At 38.7% G+C, this 23,958-nt stretch overlaps 1 protein-coding gene and 2 long non-coding RNA genes across 16 annotated transcripts in view; 1 reads left to right on the top strand and 2 right to left on the bottom strand.

The window, feature by feature from the left end:
- Positions 1-524: 524 nt before the first annotated feature.
- Positions 525-4,292, bottom strand: LOC146396054 (uncharacterized). The gene is made up of 3 exons (XR_014829425.1): positions 4,082-4,292; positions 2,206-2,326; positions 525-955 (listed from the first exon to the last, which is right to left on the bottom strand). It is a non-coding gene; the product is annotated as an uncharacterized LOC146396054 (long non-coding RNA).
- A 9,774-nt stretch (positions 4,293-14,066) lies between these two features.
- NABP1 (nucleic acid binding protein 1) lies at positions 14,067-22,909 on the bottom strand. 2 transcript variants are annotated; one of them, XR_014828710.1, is made up of 7 exons: positions 22,321-22,909; positions 21,883-22,021; positions 18,955-19,026; positions 18,381-18,482; positions 17,223-17,298; positions 16,528-16,594; positions 14,067-15,432 (listed from the first exon to the last, which is right to left on the bottom strand). XR_014828710.1 is itself a non-coding variant. In NM_001244491.1 (6 exon segments), coding segments are annotated over 6 exon segments (615 nt in total). In that variant the 5' UTR covers positions 22,412-22,908; the 3' UTR covers positions 14,684-15,262.
- Positions 22,910-23,164: 255 nt separating this feature from the next.
- Positions 23,165-23,958, top strand: part of LOC100516649 (uncharacterized) — a 147,676-nt gene continuing 146,882 nt past the window's right edge. For all 13 annotated transcript variants that reach the window (XR_014829421.1, XR_014829416.1, XR_002339370.2 and 10 more), the window contains exon 1: positions 23,165-23,403. This is a non-coding gene — a long non-coding RNA (uncharacterized LOC100516649). The remainder of the gene's footprint in view (positions 23,404-23,958) is intronic.

Below are 23,958 nucleotides of genomic sequence, written 5' to 3'. Positions count from 1 at the left end.
TTGGTGACACTGGACACTGGACCATTACATCAGAGGGGAAAGTAAGTGGCCTGGGAGCCCACAGAGCTGCTAGTTTTAATCACTGCACCCCAGAGTGGGAAGCTTCTGTTTGTACTCAGAAGACTTTGCTCTGCCCTCATCCTCAAGCCAGGACAAAAGAGGGGACAGGACAGCAACAGCCTGAAGCTAAAGAAGAGCTTAGACCACTACAAGGATAGCTGGAAAAGTAGCCATACTGGTCTAGTTTCTGACAGCTGCCTGGACTAGGTAGGAGGAGGGGGAAAACTCAATACACAGAACTGTGTAACACATAGAAAAATCAATTAATTCATAATCAGTCTCTCTCTCTCTTTTTTAAATCATGCCTCTATTTCTCATTATCCCTAGGAATGTATCCTTAGCAAATACAGCCCTAAAACACTCCTGAAAAGCACAAGGAGAAGCTCATTTGCACAAGAGTAATGATTTAGTCCTGTGAACTTTTAATTTGCATAATCCCCTTGCCTTTTCCCCCTTTGAAAAGGTTTTTGATTTTTTTTTTCCTGCAAATGTCGTGGGTTGGAGAAAAGAATTAAGCAAGCATTAAAATTCTCACTCCTGTGTTCACAGCTATTACATTAATCTTCAAGATTTTTCTCTCCTGTTTATTAAAAATCAGTGACTTACCCAACTTTACACATAAATCCACATCAAAGTTAATTAGAATCTTGGTATCTAATGTTTGTTTCTTCCTTTTTTAATTCCTAGAAGCTTGAAGCAAAGCACAGTGTATGATAATGGAAGAAAGGAAGAGAGAAGCCAGTGGACTAACCTGCCCAAGATTCACGGGCAGTGTTTTTCAGGGCAGGATTCTGAACTGGGCCCAAGTCCACTTCCTAAAAGAAGAACTAGGCTGCTAAGTGGCCTTGCTGATAGGTCAACCTCCTCTGGAACTGCCATGAGCCCTGACATCAATCTGAAAGGGGAAAGATGGAGGTAAGAATTTAACGGAGGACACAGCCCTGCTCGCTGACATCTTTTTCTCTCCCTCCTTTATAATGAGGAAAAGCAGCCAATCATTCTTGTAAATTGACTTCTTCTCCTTTCTTCTGGTAAAATAAAATAATAATAAAAAAATAACCAAAAATCATGCAGCTTTGCAAAACTTCTACTGGAAGCAGGGAGGTTGGGGAGTGCAGGAGATAAGATGGCCTCAAGATAAGAATGATCATGCAGCAAGACATTTTTTGCTTTTGGTTTTCTCAAAGTGTACCTGGACACAAGATGTAGGAAGAGTTCATGAGTAGGACAGGAGATTCGATCTAACATACTTCTTAGTGAGAAGCTGACAGTACCTGTTTCAAGATTCTACTGCATATTGATTTTGCTTTAGGAAGTTTGTGTGGAAATTACATAAAACAAATTGAGAAAACCAGTATTTTTCCCAAACTGTTCTTAAAAAGTATTGGGAAATCTGCCAAAGCATTTCCTTATTTCAAAAAATTAGTTGTACGCTTATCATTCCAAAATCTAAAGAATATAGACAGGAAAGCCAAAACTCACACATATGTCCCTACTACAAGAAGCTTGACTCGCCCATAGATAAAAATTTTAGACCATAATAAATTTATTTCACAATACTGCATTTGCAGAGTTGTATATTCCATACTATATGTAAGGAGATAATTTGAAGTCCTAGAAAAACTTAAAACTAACAGAGATAACATTGAGCTTAACCCACAGTGGGAAGTGATCCTCCACCCAAGCATTCTCAGATCCCTCCCCAGCCCACTCCTCTGAGTGTGCATCTGCTTCCCCACTAAACCTTGAGCCCAAAAGTGAATATTCCACCAGCTGGCAACCCCCTGAATCCTCAAGTGAGTCCTGAGATGCAGGTGGGTAAAACCTGAGCTATGTCTGGCCACATGCATGAGGAATTTCAGCAATGTCTGCTGCCCTAACATGATAGCAGTTTAGTGCATCAGCACTTTCCCCTTATCTCTGCAGCTCTCTCCTTCCCTGGGATCCAGCCAGCACTGCAGAATCAAGGACATATTCTGGGAACAGTTTCTGCATTGTATTCAGAGCTTCCACCCTTAGCCCTGATGACTAAGACTTTGTTCTGAGTCACGTTCCACATGTTCAGATTCTTTTCTCCCAGTTTCTCACCCTTTCCCACCACCTTCCCCCTCAAAATGCAAGGATCAGGCAGCCCCACCAGCTTGCCTGGAACAGATGCTCCTGAGCCCCAGCTCAGTTCACTTCCCAGGAGGCTCTTCTGCTGCCAATGAACAAGAAATCCAGGCAAGCTGAAATCCCAGAAATATTGATAATTCCAAGGAAGAATCTAAAAAAAAAAAAAAAGAAAAAGGAAGGTAATAGGCAGAATCAAGGGCACTTTTAGTCCTAAAGAGAGGTGGCCAAAAGATTGCTTTGGATCAATGGGTGCTTCACGTCATTACACAGCATGAAGGGCTGGGGGCGGACACAGATGGCTCAAGTATGATAAGCAATTTATGATATTCACATTATCACATAAGACCAGGTAAACCACACTTGGGTTTTGCAATTTATACAGCCAAGTTCATGTCCTTGTGGCAACTCTATCACCTTTCTATACGTTACTGTTCAGTCCCTTTGAGATATGAAAAGGGTTATTTTCCGGCATCCCTTGGTCCTTCTCTCCCTAGATGCTACCTTTAAACTTCATCTTCACTTTTCAATGGTCATCTCATCCTGCTCTTAAGGAGCTATTGTTGTTTCACATGAAACAAAATGCTAAACATTGATTGACCCGTTCTCTGTGCAACACTAATTCAACACCTACAAATGAGACATGTTTTGATTCAATATATGTAATAGAAATCATACGGAGGAGTCATATTTTCTGCAGGGATAGGGTTTAAAGTCAGCATGTAAAATAAAACCATGTAATAGCTAAATTTGTCATTACCTTAAACTAATTTGGAATGCAGTATTTTGTGTATACAATCCTACTCAGTAAAATATATCACTTTCAAATGATTCCACTTAATATGAGACAGGGAAAATGTAATTTTCCAAATTTTTTAATTCTGTAAGAAAAGCGAGAGAGAAGTTGGCATTCTTCGCGGAGTTCTAAGAGGTAGCTGGTTTGCATTTAGAATGCATGTTATAGTAATAATAATTTAAAAAACCCAAAACAAAACCATGTCTTTAAGGGCTAGAATCCCACAGAGCAGCAAGATGCTCCTCTCTGAGAATCACATAAGAGCTGAGACAACAAAGGGGAGCACCAGTTGTTGGTGTCATGGTGGGTTCACTATTAAAACGAGTATTTTTGTCTTTCTCTCACTTTTATCTTGTTTTTATTGTTGTGTAGGCTGTCTTATTTGCTAAACCAAACACTTTTAGTTGATGTCCCATAAATTAAATGTGTATATGTATGAAATGCAACTGTAATATAAAGGAAAATAAGTACATCTGGTTGTTCCCCCAGCAATATTCACTTATTTGTGTGTTTAATCTAAATATGAAGTTTGGTGACTCCTTTTTATTGGGGGACTGAATCTCCTGTTGCCACTGCTGCACGTAAAAAGATGTCCATATAGGAGTTCTTGTCGTGGCACAGTGGTTAACGAAACCAACTAGGAACCATGAGGTTGTAGGTTCAATCCCTGGCCTTGTTCAGTGGGTTAAGGATCCGGCGTTGCCGTGAGCTGTGGTGTAGGTTGCAGACGTGGCTCGGATCCCATGTTGCTGTGGCTTTGGTGTAGGCGGGCAGCTGTAGCTCTGATTCGCGGAGGTTCCTAGCCTGGGAACCTCCATATGCCGCAGGAGCGGCCCTAGAAAAAGCAAAAAGACAAAAAAAAAAAAAAAAAAAAAAAAAGTCCATATACACAAACACATGTGCATGCTTGTGTCGTGTCACACACACATATGTGCCTACAAGGCCACCACTGAGGGGGTAAATGAAGCACTTCCCTCCAAAATCTCCAAGTCAAGGTTTCATCAATTTCCTCCAACTAGCTGTTAACCCGCTTGGCATGTACAACTCCTACCCCACCTTCACCATGTGGCCAGATGTCTCCCCTAATGTCCCTGTGCCCCTATAGGTACCTACATGGTACTCACAGTGCCCCTGGGGACACCGAGCTCCTCCAGGGCCCCATCAGCACCTGCCCCGGTCCAGGACCCTGCTGTATGCCACAGGCTTTGCTGCCCTCGCTGCAACCAGTATTTTTGCCATCGCCACCTTTCTGCCCCCAGCACCGCTGGTAGTCTCTACTGTTGCTGAATTTGCTGAGGCAGCTGATACTTCTGTTGCCACTCCCCTAGAAAAGCAAGAAAAGGAGGAAAACAAGACACTCTTAGGTACTAGTCAGTTCTCTCCTTCAAGAGTTCAAGGTCTGAATTCCTGGCTCATATGGAGTCTTGAAGATACTGCCTCAGGAGGGAAGGAAGGGGCCTTGTCAGCAGAAGGCATATTTCAGTTGGTTGATTATGGGAAAATCATTAACTTGAAATAATAACAACAACAAGCACTTATATTGTACTTAAAACACTCTAAGCACTGTTTTAAGTGCCTGACACACATTAACTCATTTAAGGCAATTATTTCGGCCCCTTTCAATGTGAAGAACATGTTGGCCCCTGCACTGGCCTCCTAGCCCCACCCCAAACTCTCCAACAGAAGGTAAATCCCTTTCTCTCCCATCAGGAGCCAGAGTGACAGTTCCATCTTCCCAGTCAGGGCTTATTCAGGCTGCATATGGTTGATACTGATTCTGAGCAGTCCTAGATTGCTAGATTACAATATAAAGGGAAGGCTTCCTAGGAAGAGAGAGTGTCAATTCACATTTTAAAACTTCTTTTATAATGAAAATGTGTAGGGAACATTCGTACATAAATGCATATGCGTTTATATATTCATCTCATATATATGTGATACACATGATATATAAAACAAGTGTTTCATATATATATATATATATGAGAAAAACATATATAAAAAGTAGAAAGAGGAGTATAACGAACCTTTATATACCAGTCCTAACGTCAACAATTATCAACATGTGAACAATAATATTTCATTTATACCCCCACCCACAGGAATATTTTGAAGCAAATTGCAGGCATCCTATTATTTCATCTATAAATATCTCAATACGTGTGCCAGTTATCAATTTAACTTTTCTCTGTGCCAAACCCACCCTGCTTTGTTCCAGTGTGTGATTCTGTAGCTGGACCTTAGAACCATTTCTCTTTTGCCAGCTGGCAAGATGTGAAGCTTTGTCGTTAGAAAACACTTGAGTGACACTAGAAGAGGAGAGGGCATCTTTTCCAGGCCCTACCGTGTTCTCCCCTGCTTGCTCTTGTAGTAGTAGGCAGCTCATGAGCTGCACCTCCCAGTGAGTTTCAGCAGTACCCAAATGTGTGGCTTCCCACTGAGTTCTGCTGGCATCTCAGCCATCCCACCAGTGAGTCTCATAGGTGCCCAGCTGGTGTCTTCTCATGATTGTATATATGTGTGTGTGCATACATCTATATGTAAAACATTTCCATGATTCTAAAGTTATAGCTACAAAAAATATTTAGTGTAGTCTCACTGCCACTCACGTCTCCTTTCTTTTCCTTTAATAAATCATTTTCCATTAATTGGTCAAATCTTCCATTAAAAAAAAAATTCACATTCCTTCCTCTTAAAAAAAAGTAGCACATTATATGTACTATTTTATACTTTGCTTTTTTCCACTTAACAAAATATCCTGAAATTCACTTCATAAATATAGAGACATATTGCAGTTGCTTAGTATTCCACTGAGTGAATGCACTGTATGATATTCAACCATCCCTGAATTGGTGGACATTTGAGCTGTCTCCAGTCTTCTGCTATTATAAGCAATACTTCAGTAAACATGTCTTTTCTTTTTTTTTTTTTTTTGTCAGAGTATCTTTCATATAATATCAGTTAGCTTTTGCTACCTATAGCACAATACCTCAAAACTTAGTGGCATAAAGCAACATCATCATTCATTAGCTCAAGATTCTGTAGGTCAGCAATTTGGGCAGGGCTCAGGCCTGTCCTTTCTTCTGCTGTTCTCACTCATGTGACTGAAGTCAGCCATCAACTCAGTTGGACTGGATAGTCCAAGGCAGACTCATTCGCATGTCCAAAGATTGGTCAAATGTCAGCCAAGATGCCATGAGTGGCCTCTCATCCTCCACTTGGCTAGCGAGCATGCATTTGTATGCTCCTGTGGCATTCTCATGGCTCTGAGCACATCAAGAGAGACCAAGCACCAGTGCACAAGCGCTTTTTAGTCTTCAGCTTCCATTAAGTTTGCCACTGTCCTAGGGTACTCAGACAAGCCCACTGTCCTGGGGTAGAGGGTGACTACCCAAAGATAAGCATACAGGCAGAAGTAGTCCAGCAGCCATTTGCAATTTGCCACAGCAATAGATCCCCAGAGACAAGGCTGTTAGGTCACAGCGCTAATTCAAATGTAACATTTCCAAATCCCTGCACTCCTTAACCACAGGGTCTGGACAGTCTGCCTTCACTCCCACTACAAATGAAATTGCCTGTGACTCAGAGTGCTACCAATAGAGTATGTTTTCAAACTCACATTTTTGTCAATCTAAAAGTGTGTTGTTATCTCAGTGCAATTTAATTTGCATCTCACAATATGAGAGAGGTTGAGCATTCTTTTCATGTGCTCAAGAGCCATTTGAATGTTTTTTTGTGAACTGCCTATATGTCTTGTCCATTTTTTCACAGAGTGATTGGTCTTCTCAACTTCCACAAGCCTATTATATATTAGGAATTTTGGCCCTTTGTCAGTGATACAAATTACCCACAATTTATCATTTGTCTTCATGCTTAATTTTTTTAATCGTGTAATCTTTCCTTTAATGTTTCTGGATTTTGAGCCATTGTTAGAAAATTTTCTCCATTCCTTAATAATGAGAGAATTCACCCATGTTTTTCTAATTTTTTTTCTGTGTGTGTTGAGAGGGGGGGATCTAATTACTTTAGTCTTCCTAACAAGATACCTCTGTTGTAGACTAAATTTCCTTAACAAAGTGGGTGTGTATTCAGTTGATGTTTAAAGTATGACTAATTCCAAGTGAAAATGTGAGTTAGTCAAATTCTGTATTCCTGTTCTCCATCTCTATCTCTATGTATAGATGAATTTATACTCCCTTTTAAAACCAATCAAATCCCATCTCCTGTCCACACTGTGCAGGGACACAGCAGGAGCCTCTGCTTCCATATTGCTACGGAGTTGAAAGTACAGGTTTTGGTGTGTGGGACTTTGTAAATCCCTGGTTGTGTGATCTCGGGAAAATTACTCAGTCCTTCAAAATCTTAGTCTCTTTGTAATCTGTGAGAATAACAAAACCTCCCTCATAGGATCATTTAATAGAATCAAGGAAATAATGTGGGGAACTCACTAACATAGTACTGGCACATAGTAAGTGCTCAATAAATTATGAGTAGCCCATTAGAAAAGTGGAAAGACCAAATAATGAAAAATACCTAAGACTGGGAAATGCGGAGTTTAATGCAGAAAAATCCTTGTCAGCAGTGATTAATATGTGTACATACATGTTTGCATAAACTGGGAAAGAACACACAAGTGTGTTCTCTTTAGTGTTTCATTCAGGGATGCTTCCCTATAGACTGAGAGTGGTGGGCTCCACTATCTGGCCAGGAACTTTTACTCTCTTGAGTGTGCCAACTCTGAAGGAGAAGACAAAACTATAAAGAGCAGGAGACACTTCCAGTCAGCTCATACCTTAAGAAAATCAGTTTTAGAATCAAAATCTGCTGAATAGCTGAGCACTGACCTGCAAACACTGAAGTCCCAGAGTATCTCTTCTAGTCCTGGCTCTTCATCCCAGAGGACTTCATATGATATCCTGCTGGAAGCTCTCCCTCCAATCCCTGACTCAGAGCTGCTCAGGGCAGGTGGTATGTTCCGGATGGCCAACTCCTTCCACCCATACTCCTAGGACTGCAAATCCACCTGCTCACCTGGTCTTCATACTAGCAATTTCTGCCCCAAAAGACAAAGATGTCAGATGTAAATCTTTAAGGAAATAAAATAGATATTAGTAAGGGCAGAGCTAGAGCTAAGTTGAAACAAGGAGACAGAATAAAATAAAATATATACCAATACCTGGCATTACATTTGTGAGGTGTGTGAGGGGTCTGGCTTTGGTCATCCTGTGGCAGGGATGAAACTGGAGTTCTATAACTCAGTGAGGCAAGCTAAAGTTGACCTTGGAACATGTGAAACTTCTACCTTTATTTAAGCTGAGTGGTTTTCAAAATATTAGAAAAGTGACCGCTATGGGAGCCATGGGGAGGGGGATTCACTTGGGAAGGTGCATTCCCTTTGGAAGGTGCATGAGAGAGGTTTCTGGAGCGATGGATTGTTCTATATCTTCATAGGGGTTAGAGTTATACAAGTGGCACAGACATTTATTAAGACTCACACACGTACACCTGAGATTTGCGCATTTCTTAGCAAATTTTACATTAAGACCTGCAAAACCTTGAACTGGAGTGAATAGGTGTGCTGAAATACTTAGCGCTCGGATGTCTGCAGTTTACTTGAATGTACTAAAAATGGATTAATGGATAGAATAGGATGAATTGATGGATGTAATAAAAACAAGTACAGTCAGACGATAATGTTAAAATCTAGCTGGTGAGTACACAGGTATTTACAATTTCTTCAACATCACTGTATGTTTGAAATTTTTCATAAAACAATGGGAAAAGTTACCTAATGCTTCATTTAATGCTTCATTAGAAGCAAACAAGCAAACTCTAGGTACACATCAATCCTGAGGGCTGTCTCTGGGAATATAGAATTCCTTCCAGTATTCTTTGCTTCCCCTTGGTCACTGACCTCCTTCCTGACACAAACCTCAGTCCACACTCTTCCCTGCACTTTTCTAATCATGCCCTCACCCTCTGGGCAAAGACAAGTGGAAAAACAGTACAGTGTTCTCAGCTATTGGGCAGATCTTTGTGATGAAGACTCAACTTATGACATGCTGTCATGGTCATAGTGGTAAGTTGTCAGCATATGTAATTTTTTGCACTCAAAAAGACTATAAAAGCTTATTTTGAAGAAAACCTAATTGCAATTATGTGAACTGCTTAATATTTCAGATTTTAATTTACAGAAAAGATGTCTCCTGATAATGGCATGAAGAAATGACCAGTATTTGCCTCTTAATTTCACAGCTCATGGGGAAAGAACATTTGTTGAGCCCTAGATGTGGAACAGATGTTTTGCACACATTGAGTCACAAGTCCTGTCAGTCCATAGCCCGAATATCCTCATTTTATAATGAAGCTCATGATCACAGAGCCAGTAAATAATAGATTCAGGACTCAAACCAAGATCTCTTCAGCTCAAAACCATGTTCTGTTCACCGAAGTACATTGTCTTTGGCATTTAAAATAGGTTATGCTCTGCAAAGCTAATATCACTCCAAGAACAGCAGCAGCCACTTGGCCAGGATTTGACAAAAACACCAAGTTTTGTGTTCTACTTCAACTGTTTTTACCAAATCGCCACCCACCCAAAAGTATTTTTAACAGTTTACACTTCCCACCAGTTATTATTGACAAATGTAACAAGAATACAAAACTTGGCAACAATTTCCGTATTTTCTGAAGCTTTAGGGGCAGTTCAGTTTAATAAATCTGGTTAACTGAGGGAAATTTACTTTTTATGTCAGTGTTGCCTGTTCATAAATTGGAATTAAACTGATAACCCAACTTCTCCTTAATACTCTTTCACAGCATGCTTAAACTGTCAAAAACTCCTATCCAATGGAATGCTGGAACCTTTCTCCCAAATTAAGCCAGATTCATGGAACTACTGAAACGATATAGCAATCACCCAGTAGATGGCACTAGTTGTGCTACCTTGTTTTTATTGGTTTTTCTTACGTAGTTCAGACTCAGAGATCTTCCTACTAGGCTTATAAATACTTGAACCTAAACACTAACCTCACATGGCAGTCAAATCATGCTTTGCATGTTACTCATTAATGGAAAATATTTATGGTAACTGCCCTTCTGCCCAGAACAGGATTGAGATCTGTTAAATGGCAGATTCTGTGGGGATTCTCAGGAATGTTTATCATGCTTCCAACTCCACTTTTTTCAATTCGATCAGCATCTTTCTACCTAATAAAGAAGGGAATTAAGGAATGCTCTGGGGGATAGGATGAAGGTAGGTACAAATGTATTTGCTGAAATAAGCAACAATAAAATATATTTTAATTTTTTTAAAGAAACCTCAGGCAAAAAGGCTTATTTTCACTTTAATCTGTATCAGTCCAGAGGAAGCGAGGGGACTCCACTCTGGGTAATCTGATCTTACTCAATTTTAACCTAATTCAAAACACAGTGCTCACATCCAGAGGCCATACTCAATTCCTATTCTGCTTGGAACTACCCTGCCTTTATCCATCAATTCTAACCTTTGGAGGTATACGCTCCCAAGTACAGTTTTCCCACACTTTATAATCCAGAAGCTTGGTAAAGTCTAGCCTCACAATAGAAACTGGTATGTGTATATATTTCAAAATAGTTATTTGTGCTACAGGGAGATACCAAGGGCAGGAGACAAAAAAATCTGCAGGGTCTGTTTCAAGTGCTGCTTTCCCAGAACTTACAAATTCTCCTTCTGGTAGTTGCTGAGAAATAATTCGTACACCTAACAAGTTCCTGGGGAGAAACTCATATAGGTTTATAAACTATTCTTTGAGTTTAATTCAATACATATTGAATATGTGGACTAAGATATTGGACTCAGACCAGAAGCATAAATTTTGATGTTGTAAAATATGTATTAAAAAAGGCACTTAAACTTTGGTTGAAATTGGTTAAAGAATTGGTTTTTAAAAGACATGTCAACATTCAGTTGAGGCTGTTAGACAATATGCATGGTGTAGTGGTTAGCACTGTGGTGTGTCAACAGAGTTAAGAGATCTGGGCTCTAATATAACCAACAGCTAGTGCCCAAGTTTTCAGAAGGTGTATTCTTAAAAACTTTGGGAGCCACAATAAAATTGTGTATTGCCTATCAAGGTCTTTTTCAAAAGGCTTAAATGTCTACTAGTCAAACTTGTAAAAATGTTCACTTTCTTCACATTATACTGATTATCAATAACAGCTCTTAGTAACATCTTTGGACATTTCTTAATGAGGAAGCATACTAAAAAGCGGCTTGTGAGATAGCCTGGACTTGATTTCATTTCATCAGTGTTTAAGAAACTTTTAGCTCAGAAACCTGGAATAACGTGATGACAGTATTTGAACAAAAATCTTGGTGCATCCCTAATAAAGAAAACCTCAAGGAATTTGGAAAAAAACTTGAATACATCTGGAAAGCAAAAGTGTTTTTCTAGCTTCTCCCTCAGGCCCTAACAATGTACCATTCATTACAGCGTTGTTTCTCCAAAGTCACAATCTTCCTCAGGAGCATACATATCTTAACTGTTAGTCATTATGGTTACTGGTGAAATGTAGGACTGTTTAATTACCCCAACATCTGTTAAACCATTGGCTAGAACCTCAATACACAGGTTTTCACTATGGTCAAGCATGTCTGCTTTAACCCCATCATAAAAGCTATAACCAGAGAATGATTGTGACCCTTTTTTCCTACTAGAAATGTTCATTCTCATCAGACAGGGGATAAAACAAAGAGAAGGGGGGAAAAAAAAAAAAAAGCCACCATAGGGCAACTTATCCTAGCAAGTCTAGAGGGAAGAAGACTTTAGCTTGGAAAAGTGTTCCATGTTGATGTTGCTTTCACACGGTTTTCAGGTTTGTCTCCAGAACCTTTCCAAATATGTTAAAGTCTAAAACGGCTTGGAGCAAATAGTTATTATGGTATATTATGTTACTTAATGGTATTAAGTTACAAGAAAAGTGAAGTCATGTCAGTAACTAAACTGGAATGTCAGATCCATATAAAAAACTAACAACTACCACTATGTCAAGACTGATGCAAAATACTAGCAATTTGTACCCCTGAGAAAATTTTTTAGGGCCAGTTAACTACCTTCCTATCAACATTTTTTATATATCATAGATAACCCTTTTACTAACCTCACATCTATTTGTTTTTAGCATCATTCTCTTGGCAAATAATGGCAACCCAATCTAGCAAATTAATCATTCTCTTAAAATGTTAGGAATTTCCTGGTGGCCTAGTGGTTAAGGGTCTGGTGTTGTTAATGCTGTGGCTCAGGTTCGATCCCTGTCCTGGGATATTCTGCATACCTCGGGTACAGCCAAAAAAAAAAAAAAAAAAGTTAAATGATAAGAATACAAGTGACAAATACTCAGTGACATAAATATTTAGGGTATCCTCAAGTTTCAAATACAATTTCTAATATAGGAAGCAAGGAATCAACGTACTTTCGGAAAAACCTGTGTAAATGCCCATGGGAAAACACACTGCAGCCTTTACTACACATTATTTGACTCTTAGGGGATTCATTTTTCATTTCTGTACTGCAGCAGTTCCCCCAAAGAACCTGCGCAGACAGAAGAGGCCACCTGCGCTAATGAGTCTTCAATTCACTTTAGAACTGTTCCGTAGACATAAAATTGGACCCAAACCTAGTATGTGTACTTCTATAGCAAATGGCTTTTGTTTTTAGTAGGTGTGTTTTTAAACTTATTTTTAAAAGCTGACAGCTGAAAGCGCCAGGAAGGAGGAAGGAGGAAACTTTCTTCCTCTTAACTTCTTGATGAGTACTGTCCAAGCACGCTGGGAAGACAAATATTCATTATGGATTGTAACTCACTTTGGTTTTGGAGGCTTCCCTTAAGAAAAAAGAAATCTGTTAATAAATGATAAAGAACACAGAACAACGAGGTTAAATTACTGAGGTGTCAATTACAAAAGTGAAATATAAGATCTTTCTCTACTTAATCTCAACATATTAAAGGGTAATAATACTTCCACATCTAACCCTGTATTTTTTTCTATTCTTGAGGTGTGATGAGACAACATCTGACTGCTTATTACATGCCAGAAACATTCTAATCATTCACATGGAAAACCTTAACTCTACAAAGAGGTAATATTACTTGTTAGTTATGGAACCTAAGGCTTAAAGAAATTTCAAGTAGAATAACTTGCCCAACAGCACAGGTGAAGAGAAAATCATCCCAGGAGTAGAAGCTCAGAAATCCATGCCTGATAGTCTAATTTTCCAAAACTCCAAATTTCTTTCCTTTAAAATCACTTTTAACATTATACTCTCCCATAAATAACTTAGTGCTAGTGCTCCTACCACTTAGATTTTTAAAAAATGTACTGATTTGCAGTATTTTTTAAAATTCCAAACATCTGTAATTCTACGAACATCTTAATACTGGCCTAAAAGACACATTAACTATTATAATCATCAATATATGAATAAAGGAAAAACTTATTTCTGTAATATATAACCCCAGTTATTGAAGTACTATAAATAAGTTTCTTGAGATTATTCATTATTTCATCTACCCCTTAGCACTATCCACACGGTGCTTAACATGTGGCATGTACTGAAATACTTGTTAGATGCACTGGATTAGAGCAAATAAACATCTAGCAGTAATTTTTATATTCAAATGCTACGGCATTTTCAGAAAAAAAAGCCTACTAAATTATTTGGTGGTTTTAGTTGGGGGAAAAAAAGACTTAAGTGACAAATACAGAGCTAAGCAGTCACCAGTTGAAGTCATCATTACCATTACAGCAAAATATACGGCTCTCCACTGTAAATCATTAAAAGAGGAAAAAAATAGGGAGTTCCTGTTGTGGCACAGCAGAAACAAATCTAACTAGTATCCATGAGGATGTGGGTTCCATCCCTGGCCTCACTCAGTGGGTTAAGGATCCAGTGTTGCCTGGGCTGTGGTGTAGGTCACAGACATGGCTTGGATCTCACGTTGCTGTGGCTGTGGTGTAGGCCAGTAGCTGTAGCTCAGATTTGACTCCTAGCCTGGGAACTTCCCTATGCTGCAGGTGCAGCTCTAAAAACCAAAAAAAGAGCAAAAATAAGGTAGGTCTGTTAACATTAACGCAAGTTTTATTCAAGAGATAATGTCAAAGAAGAGTTTAATTCTAACAAAGGAAAAATTTACCAGTTATCCACCCTACAGTAAAAAGTGGAACTGGAGACCATTTACAACACATAAATAAATTCTACCTTTACATTTCTAAATAAAGCTGTATTCGCTTCTTGAGAGAGCCATTTAACTTTTGCTGATAAGGCTTTGTGAACTGCGTTCAGTAACTTTGACAATAAACACACAGACACATCCTTCAAATAAAATAAAGTAAGAACCTAGGATTTTCACTCCAGGCGGAGTTTCTGTACCTAGGATCCTATTAATTAAGATTGCATATTTCCACATGAATTCAACATGAATTGCTTTCACCATAATATTTATCTACCATAATTTGGAAAAATAATTAGGTCAATGTTTATTATGACTTTATAACCCCCTTAAATTTTAGTATCTGACATGGTAGTTTCAAAAAATACACATTCAAGGCCTCAGCTTTAAATTTTCATTCAGTGTAATGCACAAAGCTGGTAAATATTAATAGGACTACCCCAAAATAAAGTAAACGTAGCTTTCTTCTCATTTCTTATTATAATACAGATCACATTCCATTTCTTAATTCTGGTAAAGAATATATTTTTTGGTAATAAAACAAGAGTTTAGGATGATTTAGTTCTTCAAAAATCTTAATGGCAGTCACTCAATGAATAATTCAATCATTCCTGGAGTCACAAACACTCAAAAACTGCTGTTAGCATTGACCAAGTGTTTGTTTTTTTTGGTGGTTATTGCTTAGTTGGCAATTATCTGAATTTAAGACAAAAGAGCATCTCCCACTAAGCCTTATTTTAAATATTACAAAATTTATACAGACGACAGACTCATAGAGGCTAAAATGCTGATGTCTTAAGTAATTCACCCATGAAATGGGTGCAAGTCTTTTAGAGGTTATCCAAAGATCTTTTTGCTCTAAAAATAAATGCCCCTATTCTTCAGAGTGTTCCCATTCTTCAATAGGAGACTTGAGCAGCTTAATAGTTTTGCTATAAAAAACAAACCACTCCTGTTAACAAACCAAAAATGTACAAGGAAACCAATAAAGGACAGTTTTCACAGTTAACGATAAATAAAAGTGCAGTAAGTGTTCAAGTAGGGCACGTAGTTTAAAAACTACATGTGAATATTTGGCATAGGTCATCTTTTAAAGGCTCTTCTAGGGTCCCTGCCATTACTTATTGTGGTCATGACTGTCTGATTATTAGCTGCTCCTGGTAGTTGTGGATTTATAGGTCCCCGGCCATTGCTTCTACCAGCATATGAAAACTGGCATCCCCTTGCTTCTGAGCCAGACTGAACCCCGTTTCCTAAAAAAAGAATATAAAAAATCATTACCATTTTCAAATACTGATATATAGAAGTACATCTATTTGAACTTCTTACACATGCTATTAATGCTTAGAAGTAACATTAGGGAACGAACAAAAGACCAAAAAAAAAGACTAAATAAAACAAAATAAACTACTGGAAAAAACTCACTGTGAGTATTAGGTTTTTCCAAATGTATAATTACTGTAAATATATCAACTTGATACTTGTATTAATAGCCGGAATAAAGAGCACCTTAGGCAACAGAATGAGAAATTAATAAAGAAAAAAAGCATAGATAATGCACTATCTACACTATAAGGAAAAAAGAAAAAGCGAAAAGGCAAAATAGTATATACATATTGGCATTTAGTTCAAAAAAGATTAACAATGTTTCAAAAGAGACAATGTAATTTTACCCTTTTAAAGGAAAAAAGGCAAAATTTCCCACAGCATGATGACCATCAGCTGTACCAAACATGTAGCTAACAGATCAAGTAAAACTTCAGCCACTCTAATGAACTTCAATCACAAGACTTTTTCTCTGGTCTTTAAGGATAAAGCCTTTAAAAGACCTTTAACAAGGATGTAAGAACCACTGACTTTTGAGGGCATTTAAGGGGTAAAGCCCAATCTTTTAAAGAGGCAGCTATCAGCATGTGAAAACTTAAGGTGAGCTATTGGTCTGAAGATTAAAGTGCTTGCAGGACACAAAAATACCAGTTATTCTGCATCTATTTTAATAACTAGATTACAGAAATTTCGTAAAAAAAAAAAAAAAAAAAAAAAAAATTAGTGGAAAAATAACGTAACACATCACCAAAACTTAGATTTCTGATTATTAGCCAGTGTTCATCACTGCATTCCTGCTAACTGGCCCAAATGTTTAAATATAGGATGTGCTCAATAAACTAGCTTAACAGGATATCTACTTTCTAGAAAATCAGTTATTTGAGAATTCTTTCTTTCACGCTAATTCCCTTTTAGTGTGCCTAATGACATTTTTTCCTCTAAATTTCTCATAAGATATATTCCCTTTATTGTTATACCTGATCACAAATATATATATATATATACATACATATAAATCTTACCCACTGGTCCAAATGTACCTGTACCCATATTACTATTCACAGAATTATTCTTCTGTTCACTATGTGCCTGTAAAAAAAAATTTAATCAAATGAAGGTTTTTTTTAAAAAAATGTATATTATAACAATATGTTGTATCCATCTTTTTAAAAATTTTCAACCATTTTTAAAAAGATTTATCCAAGTCCTTTCAATGTTAAAATATCCGGGAATGTTCCCAGACCCTTCATAGCTTGTTACACCTTACTATATTTCCTGCTATTACTCCCCACTCTTCAAAAGTGCTAGACTGCTAAATGGCATAGTATCCCAGGCGGACTGGTTTTGGAACCCCCACCCCATCCCAGCAATACCAAAATCCGAAGTTATTCAAGTCCTTTGTATAAAATGGCACACTACAGTCAGCCTTCTGTATAGCAGGGTTCTGCATCAGTGAATTCAACTAATACCATCTTGGTTGGTTGTATAATCCATAGATACGAAGGACTACGGATTTAGTCTACATTTAATATATGATACTACTGATACCGATAGAGTAATAAAATATATAGAATAGAAAAAACTCTTAAAAGATTCTTTTCAAAATTATCTTCATTATACTCAGGATATGATGGCTTGGCAACCTAGCCACAGAATTATAGTATATGTCAAAAATTATCCTTTTCATAAAAATAGATAATGCATTTGGACTAATTACCCCTTTGTTTTGTTGTCCTCGATAATCTGGGTTAGGTTCACTGAAATTTGGCACTTCTGAATAAACCATACAAAATCTGAAAGACAATAAAGAACAATTTGAATGATTTCTGAAACAAAATAACTTTACATAACATGCATAACTTTTTAAGAATGAAGAATTTAGATGTCAAATGAATTAACCAAACAGCTACATGCTAACTCTATTCACTTACAACAAAAGCTTCCTAAACGCTTATTTCATTAAAAAAAAAAAAAAAAACCAAAACCAATGTTTGGTGGTCTACATTGTTTAAAACTATTTTGTATTTTAATTCTTTTTCTGTACTGCAAAAAAAAAAAAGTCAAAGATCAAGAACACAAAAACATATATTTGTTCTGTTTTTCCAGAGGCTGATGCCACTGAACCATGTTTAGGGTTCCAGAGTGATTTTTCCAGCAGTGGTGATGGATTTGCACTGATCCACTCACACACTCTCATCCAGTCCCTCTTTGACCAATCACTGAGAATCTGCAAAGATAACCATTCAAGGTTAAAAGTGGATTCTGCAGGCATGAATAAAGACAACTGGCTATCAACAGTTTATCCCAATGCTTGTCAGTTGACTATGGTGTATAGTAATTAACATTACACATAAAAACTTCCTTAGCTCCTCACCCCACAAATAAGTTAGAACCAGTTTTGGTAAATCCTAGACTAACCTTGACAAAGTCACAAAGTACTGAATGACCTCCACTATTATAAATACTTATCTATACATGCAGGCTGGGACAGGATCCTAGATCTTTCTGTAATATTGACAATAAGACCTCTCATAATACACTGCTCTAATACTACTGTAAATATGAACAAAAGTGAATCCTAATTTTCCTCCAAGTGAAGGCAAAGTGTTATGTTTCTGATCTTTAAAAGCTAGCAAAATTGCTTATTTTTCGTAAAGTATCTTATCCCTGCAGTGTAGAAGAGATATTTCCTTTATTTCATTTTTTTATTGGTGCCATTTGTGGCTTCTCTCTTTAGATCCCCTCTAATTTGATGGGCATTAAGTAGATGTCTTAGGCATTAACCAAAGTGAATGGACTTAATGATTTGGCTCATTGCCTACACCATACTTATGAGTACATCCAAATGTCTAGGCCAGCATGGAGGCTGAATTACCTTTACACCCCTAGAGAGGATGGTTCCTCCAAGTCAGGGTGGAGATTACCAGGGTAGTAGTTTATGGAAGCTCGCATTGCGGCTGCCTGTACGGTACCTAGACTGTGGATAAATACAGGACTTCAGTTGTCATTGCTGCAAGTCCTTTTACATATGGGTACATATTCACCCATAAACAGAGAAAAAGAAAAATTAAACTTAGGGCCTAAAACCCATACCCAGCTTAAGTGACAATTCACTAGAAGACAGAACTTACTTCAAATGGCACTTGTGACTTCTGCAAAATATACATTCCTGAAGCCTAAAGAAATGGTCCCTTTGGGGATTGCCTCAAGTGCAGCTGCTTAATGCTCTTTGCCAGGAAAAACTGACATTCTCAACCACAGGAAACAGTATTGATAGCTGTTAAACTAGCTCATACATGCAAAGTTATTTTTATAGTTAAGCTGCTGCTGGTATTCTATTTATCAGTCAAAAAAAGCCAAGGAAGAGGTTTATAATTTATACCTACCAGTTACTCTGTAGATATTATTTGTAATTTTTTCAATTATATGAAATGCATCTTAATACTTACTCCCCAATTTTTTGAAGTTCTCCACCCCTTCCAGTATAAAGTGTCAGACATCCTTTCCACATGGATGCATACCTAGAAAGAAAAGAAATGTGAGTTCTATAGAAATATGTATATTTCCTCCTACTTAAATCAAATAAATCTTTAAACCGCATTTTTTGCATTGGGGTGCAGGTGAGGAATCGAACCCTGTTTCTATCATAGTAAATCAAACACAATTAAGCTAATTTTGACTGATTTGTTATTTACTGAGGAATAACATGAAGAAAATGCTACCTCCAAATTTTGACATAATTATCTAAATAATAATTAACCCTAGAAAATATGTCTTTTTTGCAAAGCTGTTATTCTCCAAAGATCACAACTTTAGTAAATTAACATAGGGAGAACTTGCAAATTGCAGAGATTCAAGCCACAATTACTTTTCAATCACAGGACATATAAAATCAATACCCTAGTGTTTACTTTTACAATGATTTACTTGGTCTATAAGATATTGATAAAATAATTTTTCCTTTGCCTCCATAAAACACAAAGGCTATTATGTGTCATTCCTAAGCTACCGAAAATTTAGTAAAATTTAATCAAGGGGCTAAAAAAAACTAAGATCACAAATCTTTCACCTATATGTTTTTCCAAATTTGCAATTTTTAGCACCAACTTGGCTTAACGATTATTTACACTAAACAATTCTGAATGTAGACAGCCTCATTAGATAACATAATCCTATACACAAATCTGAGAAAAATGTAAAATAATGAGTATTATAAAATAAGTCCAACGGGTGGTTTTTGGTGGTTCTTTGTACAACTGCTATGGTGACTGCATGATTTAGAATCATAAATTATAACTAAATATTATTTAACTATGTATAGTGATATTTCATCTTTTAACATAGGTTAATAAAAATTTACTAGTTTCACAATACATAGTTCTCTTCAATTAGAATTATTTACTAGGAGTTCCCATCATGGCGCAGTGGTTAACGAATCCGACTAGGAACCATGAGGTTGCGGGTTCGATCCCTGGCCTTGCTCAGTGGGTTAAGGATCCGGCATTGCCATGAGCTGTGGTGTAGGTTGCAGACTTGGCTCGGATCCCACATTGCTGTCTGTGGCTGTGGTGTAGGCCGGTGGCTACAGCTCTGATTAGACCCCTCACCTGGGAACCTCCATAAGCCGCGGGAGCAGCGCCAGAAAAAGGCAAAAAGACAAAAAAAAAAAAAGAATTATTCACTAAAGTCTCCATTCACCATGTTCAAGTTACACAAAAACTGACTTACGAGACAGTGCATGAATATTCCCCCTTACTAAAGTAAAAATACCTATTCTGAGAGAAAATTTGAAGTTACTAGACCTAAAACATTTAACTTTCACTTAGTTCAGGTATGAAATAAATGTTTGCAATATTCAAATTACCATTATTGAGAGGTATGCCTTTCTTCAAAAGCTACTTTTCTTGGATTCAACCAGAAATTAAGGGCCTTCCAAGGGGTCAGACTATGCTGGATGTGTTACTTTAGTAAGTAAGGCATAATTATCCCCATTTTACAGAGAAGGAAGGTCAAAAAGTTTAATAACTTCCAGATCACACCGACTTCTAACCGAAGTTAGAAAATAGTTTCTTTGGTTTTGAATTTCCCTTTGAATTATACGCCTTGGTCACTATGCTCCTTAAAAATCCTACAGACCAGCTATGGCTACTGAACTTAGTTCTTCCATTTTTTTTTTGATGAACATGTCTATGTATCTTCCATGACTACAAAATTTGAAATAACTGAAATAAGATGCTGTTTACAGTGCATAAAATAAATTTTAATGCAATGGATGAGATACTCTGGCTGCCAAAAATCTTTAATTATGCTATTTCTCACATACCCTCCCAGGTAGGAATTCTCTTTTGTGCAAGTTAAAGATGTGGTTTAAAAAACACTACTGGTGTCATAGTGAGTCAGTGTACAGGAATAAATGTTTAGGTCCTGACTCTCACTTCCTTCTTTGATAATACTCTGCCTCACTTCCTGAAGATGTGGTAAGACCTGTAAGATAATATCAAAGGGCTCTACGTTCCTACTTTCAGGGTGATCCAACACTTTGAGATGCTATCTACTAGGCCAACATCAATCTCCACTCACTTTTCCTATAACTATGAGCAATAAATTATTATAATTCTATTAACCACAAAGCTTCCAAAATCTGCTTTTAAGATCCCTTTCTCATATTTTAATCTTCCTAAGAAAAAGACTGGATAAATTTTTAAAAGGTTGCACTAAACTATTTTTAAAAGCCAATCTGCCCACTAACTCTTTTGGATAGAAGTATCATTGACATCTTTCTGCCAAACATTTTCTGCATATCATTTTGGTTTTTGTACAACATTGCCCTTACAGCAGTAGTCATAAGAAATCATTTTCCAGAATGTGCCTTACAGATACTGTAAACCTCTCCTCTTTCACATCCATGTACAAATTCGATACACCACAAAACTGCTAAATTCTCCAACTACAACCTCAATTTACATCCACACTGTCTAAATGAGTACAAATAAAATACTGGCAAGACATCAAGTCATTAAAAGGGAAAAAAGGTTGGAAAAAACTAAGTGACAGCTGTATTAACTTGATTTTTAACAATCTATTAAAAAGACTCAATAATCCCTGAACAGTATTTAAAAATCTGTAAACTGAGGGTGGGGTTGTTTAGATTCTCAGTTGAAATTGCTTTTAAAGGCTTAGGTGTTACAAACCAATGCTGTCCACCAACTGAGGTTAACATCGAAGGGGGCTCAAAACTTCTCGGAGTGGCCCCGAGGAAAAACAACACGAAACTTTAGAACTTGCCACGGTCCTGGGCGTCAGTCAATTTCGATTTCCCAGACTTCTACTTAGGAGACACTCTCAACCCCTTCCCCAACCCCTTTATGAACACCTACCCTCTGGTCAACCGAATAATATCCCCCGGCTGAATGAGACCTCCGATTTCATCCCACACGGAAATAGTGATGCTGCCCGTTTTATCTGCTACTTTGCATGATCTCACTTCATGGCCGTCTTTGGTTTTGGTCACGCGTCCTGTGGGGATTTAAAAAATCAAAAGGGGGAGGGGTGTATTAGAAAATGAGTACTTCCAAAAAGCTAACTCCTCCTCCGGGATCAAAAGGCGTCTGAAAGGTGGGAAGAGATCGAGCCCCGGGTTCTCGCCCGCAGGTAGGCTACAGCCCCAGCAGGGGCCAACGGAGCCACGTGGATGGGGGAGGGGAGAGAGAAGGTAGGGAAGGGGGAGGGGAGCCCCCGGCTAGCGGCGGCAGCGCCCTTCCCTCTGGCCCCGGGACGCACTGCGGGCGGCGGTGTGGGCTGTGGACCCCACTTACCTATCTCCAAGACAATAAAGACGACATTTAAGTTTTTCAGTCCGGGCTTAATATCTTTTATAAAAAGAGGGGGGTCGTTGACCCCGTTCATAATGAGGCAGGTGCGGCTACGATGCGGAGACTCGAGTGGGCAGGGAGCCGGACAAAGCTTCCCACCACCCCCCTGGGCCAGGTGCGAGGGCGGAGGGGCGACCTTGGGCGAGGATGGCAAGAGAAGGGGCAGAAAGAGGTTAGTCAGGGACGGAGGAAACCAGCTCAGAAGACACTGAGCCGAAAAAAACTGGGGGAAAAAAGCGCTGACAAGTTTAAAAGAAAAAAACACGAACCACTCCGCACCCCGACCCCGCTCCCAACCAGGCGACAGGAAGGCAAGCGTGAGAACTGCCCCTTCTTTGGATAAAAGGAAGAAAAAAAGGCAGCGAGAAGATGCCTCTGCCCTGAGTCCTCTCACACACACACACACACATACACACACACACACAGGGGCGCGTGCCCAGCCTGTCCCGAGCTCCAGGGAGGGAACAGGCTTTGACTGCGAAGCCAGAGCAGAGACCAAGCTTCCGCGCACCCAGCGTCCCAAACAGCGACTGCAGAATGCGCCCGCGCACCGGCTGGACCCCCGCGTCGCCCCGCCCCCTTGTTACGACACACGGCGTCGGGCACGCCCGACGCTCCGCCCTCTAGGCTCTGGAAAGGGGCAGCCAAGGGGCGGAAACAAGCAGACGACGCCCGCTCAGCCTCCTTAGCTCCTCCCCTGGGCTGTCAGTGCGGACCCCGCCCTCTCAGCCGTCCAATCGGCTCTGAACTCCGACCCATTCTCCTCCTGCTTCCGCCGTCGCCGCGCGGCGTCTATTTTGCCCTGCCTAGTCTTCCTTTTTCAGGCTTCTACTACTCACTGTCCAGTTTCTGGTTTTCTTGCATATTGTCCCTCAGATTTCAGTCCTTCGCCCCTGCTTTTTAGTTTCGCGGTCAAGGAGAACGGTTGCTGTGTTTTAGAACGCAGTGGGTACGTCAAAAAGTATGCAGGAGAGGAAGAACAAGGTTCAAGCAAGTGTGGCTGGTCTGGTTGAAAGAAAATAAAAGGTAGGGATGGGTCCTTAGCAGCGAGGCTGGAATTTTAAGACCAGAGGGCAAAAGAGTTCCACTCTACTGCCTCATTTTAAGCTTATTGAGAGCAGGAACTGTGAGGTGGCTTGCTGAAGGTCACTCAGCAACTTTATGAGCAAGCAGGACACAAACACAAGTGACCTAGCCTTGGTGCTTTTCACTCTGTAATACTAGGCAGATAAACAAGAAGTTAAATTCCTTTGCAAACTTAACTATTTTTTCTTGCTCCTCTCAGATTACACTCCCCATTTTGCTTTTCTTCTCTACGTTCATTTTATTAATAGTCTGTTTTTAGAGCAGTTTTATGTCTACAGCAAAACTAAGAGAGGAAGGTACAGAAATTTCCCATATGCTCTCTATCCCCACACATGCGTGACCTCTTCCCATTATCAATGTCTCCCCCAGAGTGGTATGTTTGTTACAGTTGATGAACAACATTAACATATTATTATGCAAAATCCTTAGTTTACCTTAGGGTTTGTTCTTGGTATTGTACATTTTATGGTTTTGGACAAATGTATAATGATACGT

The sequence above is a fragment of the Sus scrofa genome, chromosome 15, assembly GCF_054392235.1.
Source record: "Sus scrofa isolate SSC_HxYL_T2T_F1_AM1 chromosome 15, Sscrofa_HxYL_maternal_Yorkshire_Landrace_v2.0, whole genome shotgun sequence".
Classification (NCBI taxonomy): Eukaryota; Metazoa; Chordata; class Mammalia; order Artiodactyla; family Suidae; genus Sus; species Sus scrofa.
The sequence above is the reverse complement of the archived record's forward strand: the minus strand, read 5'-3'. Positions and strand labels throughout refer to the sequence as shown.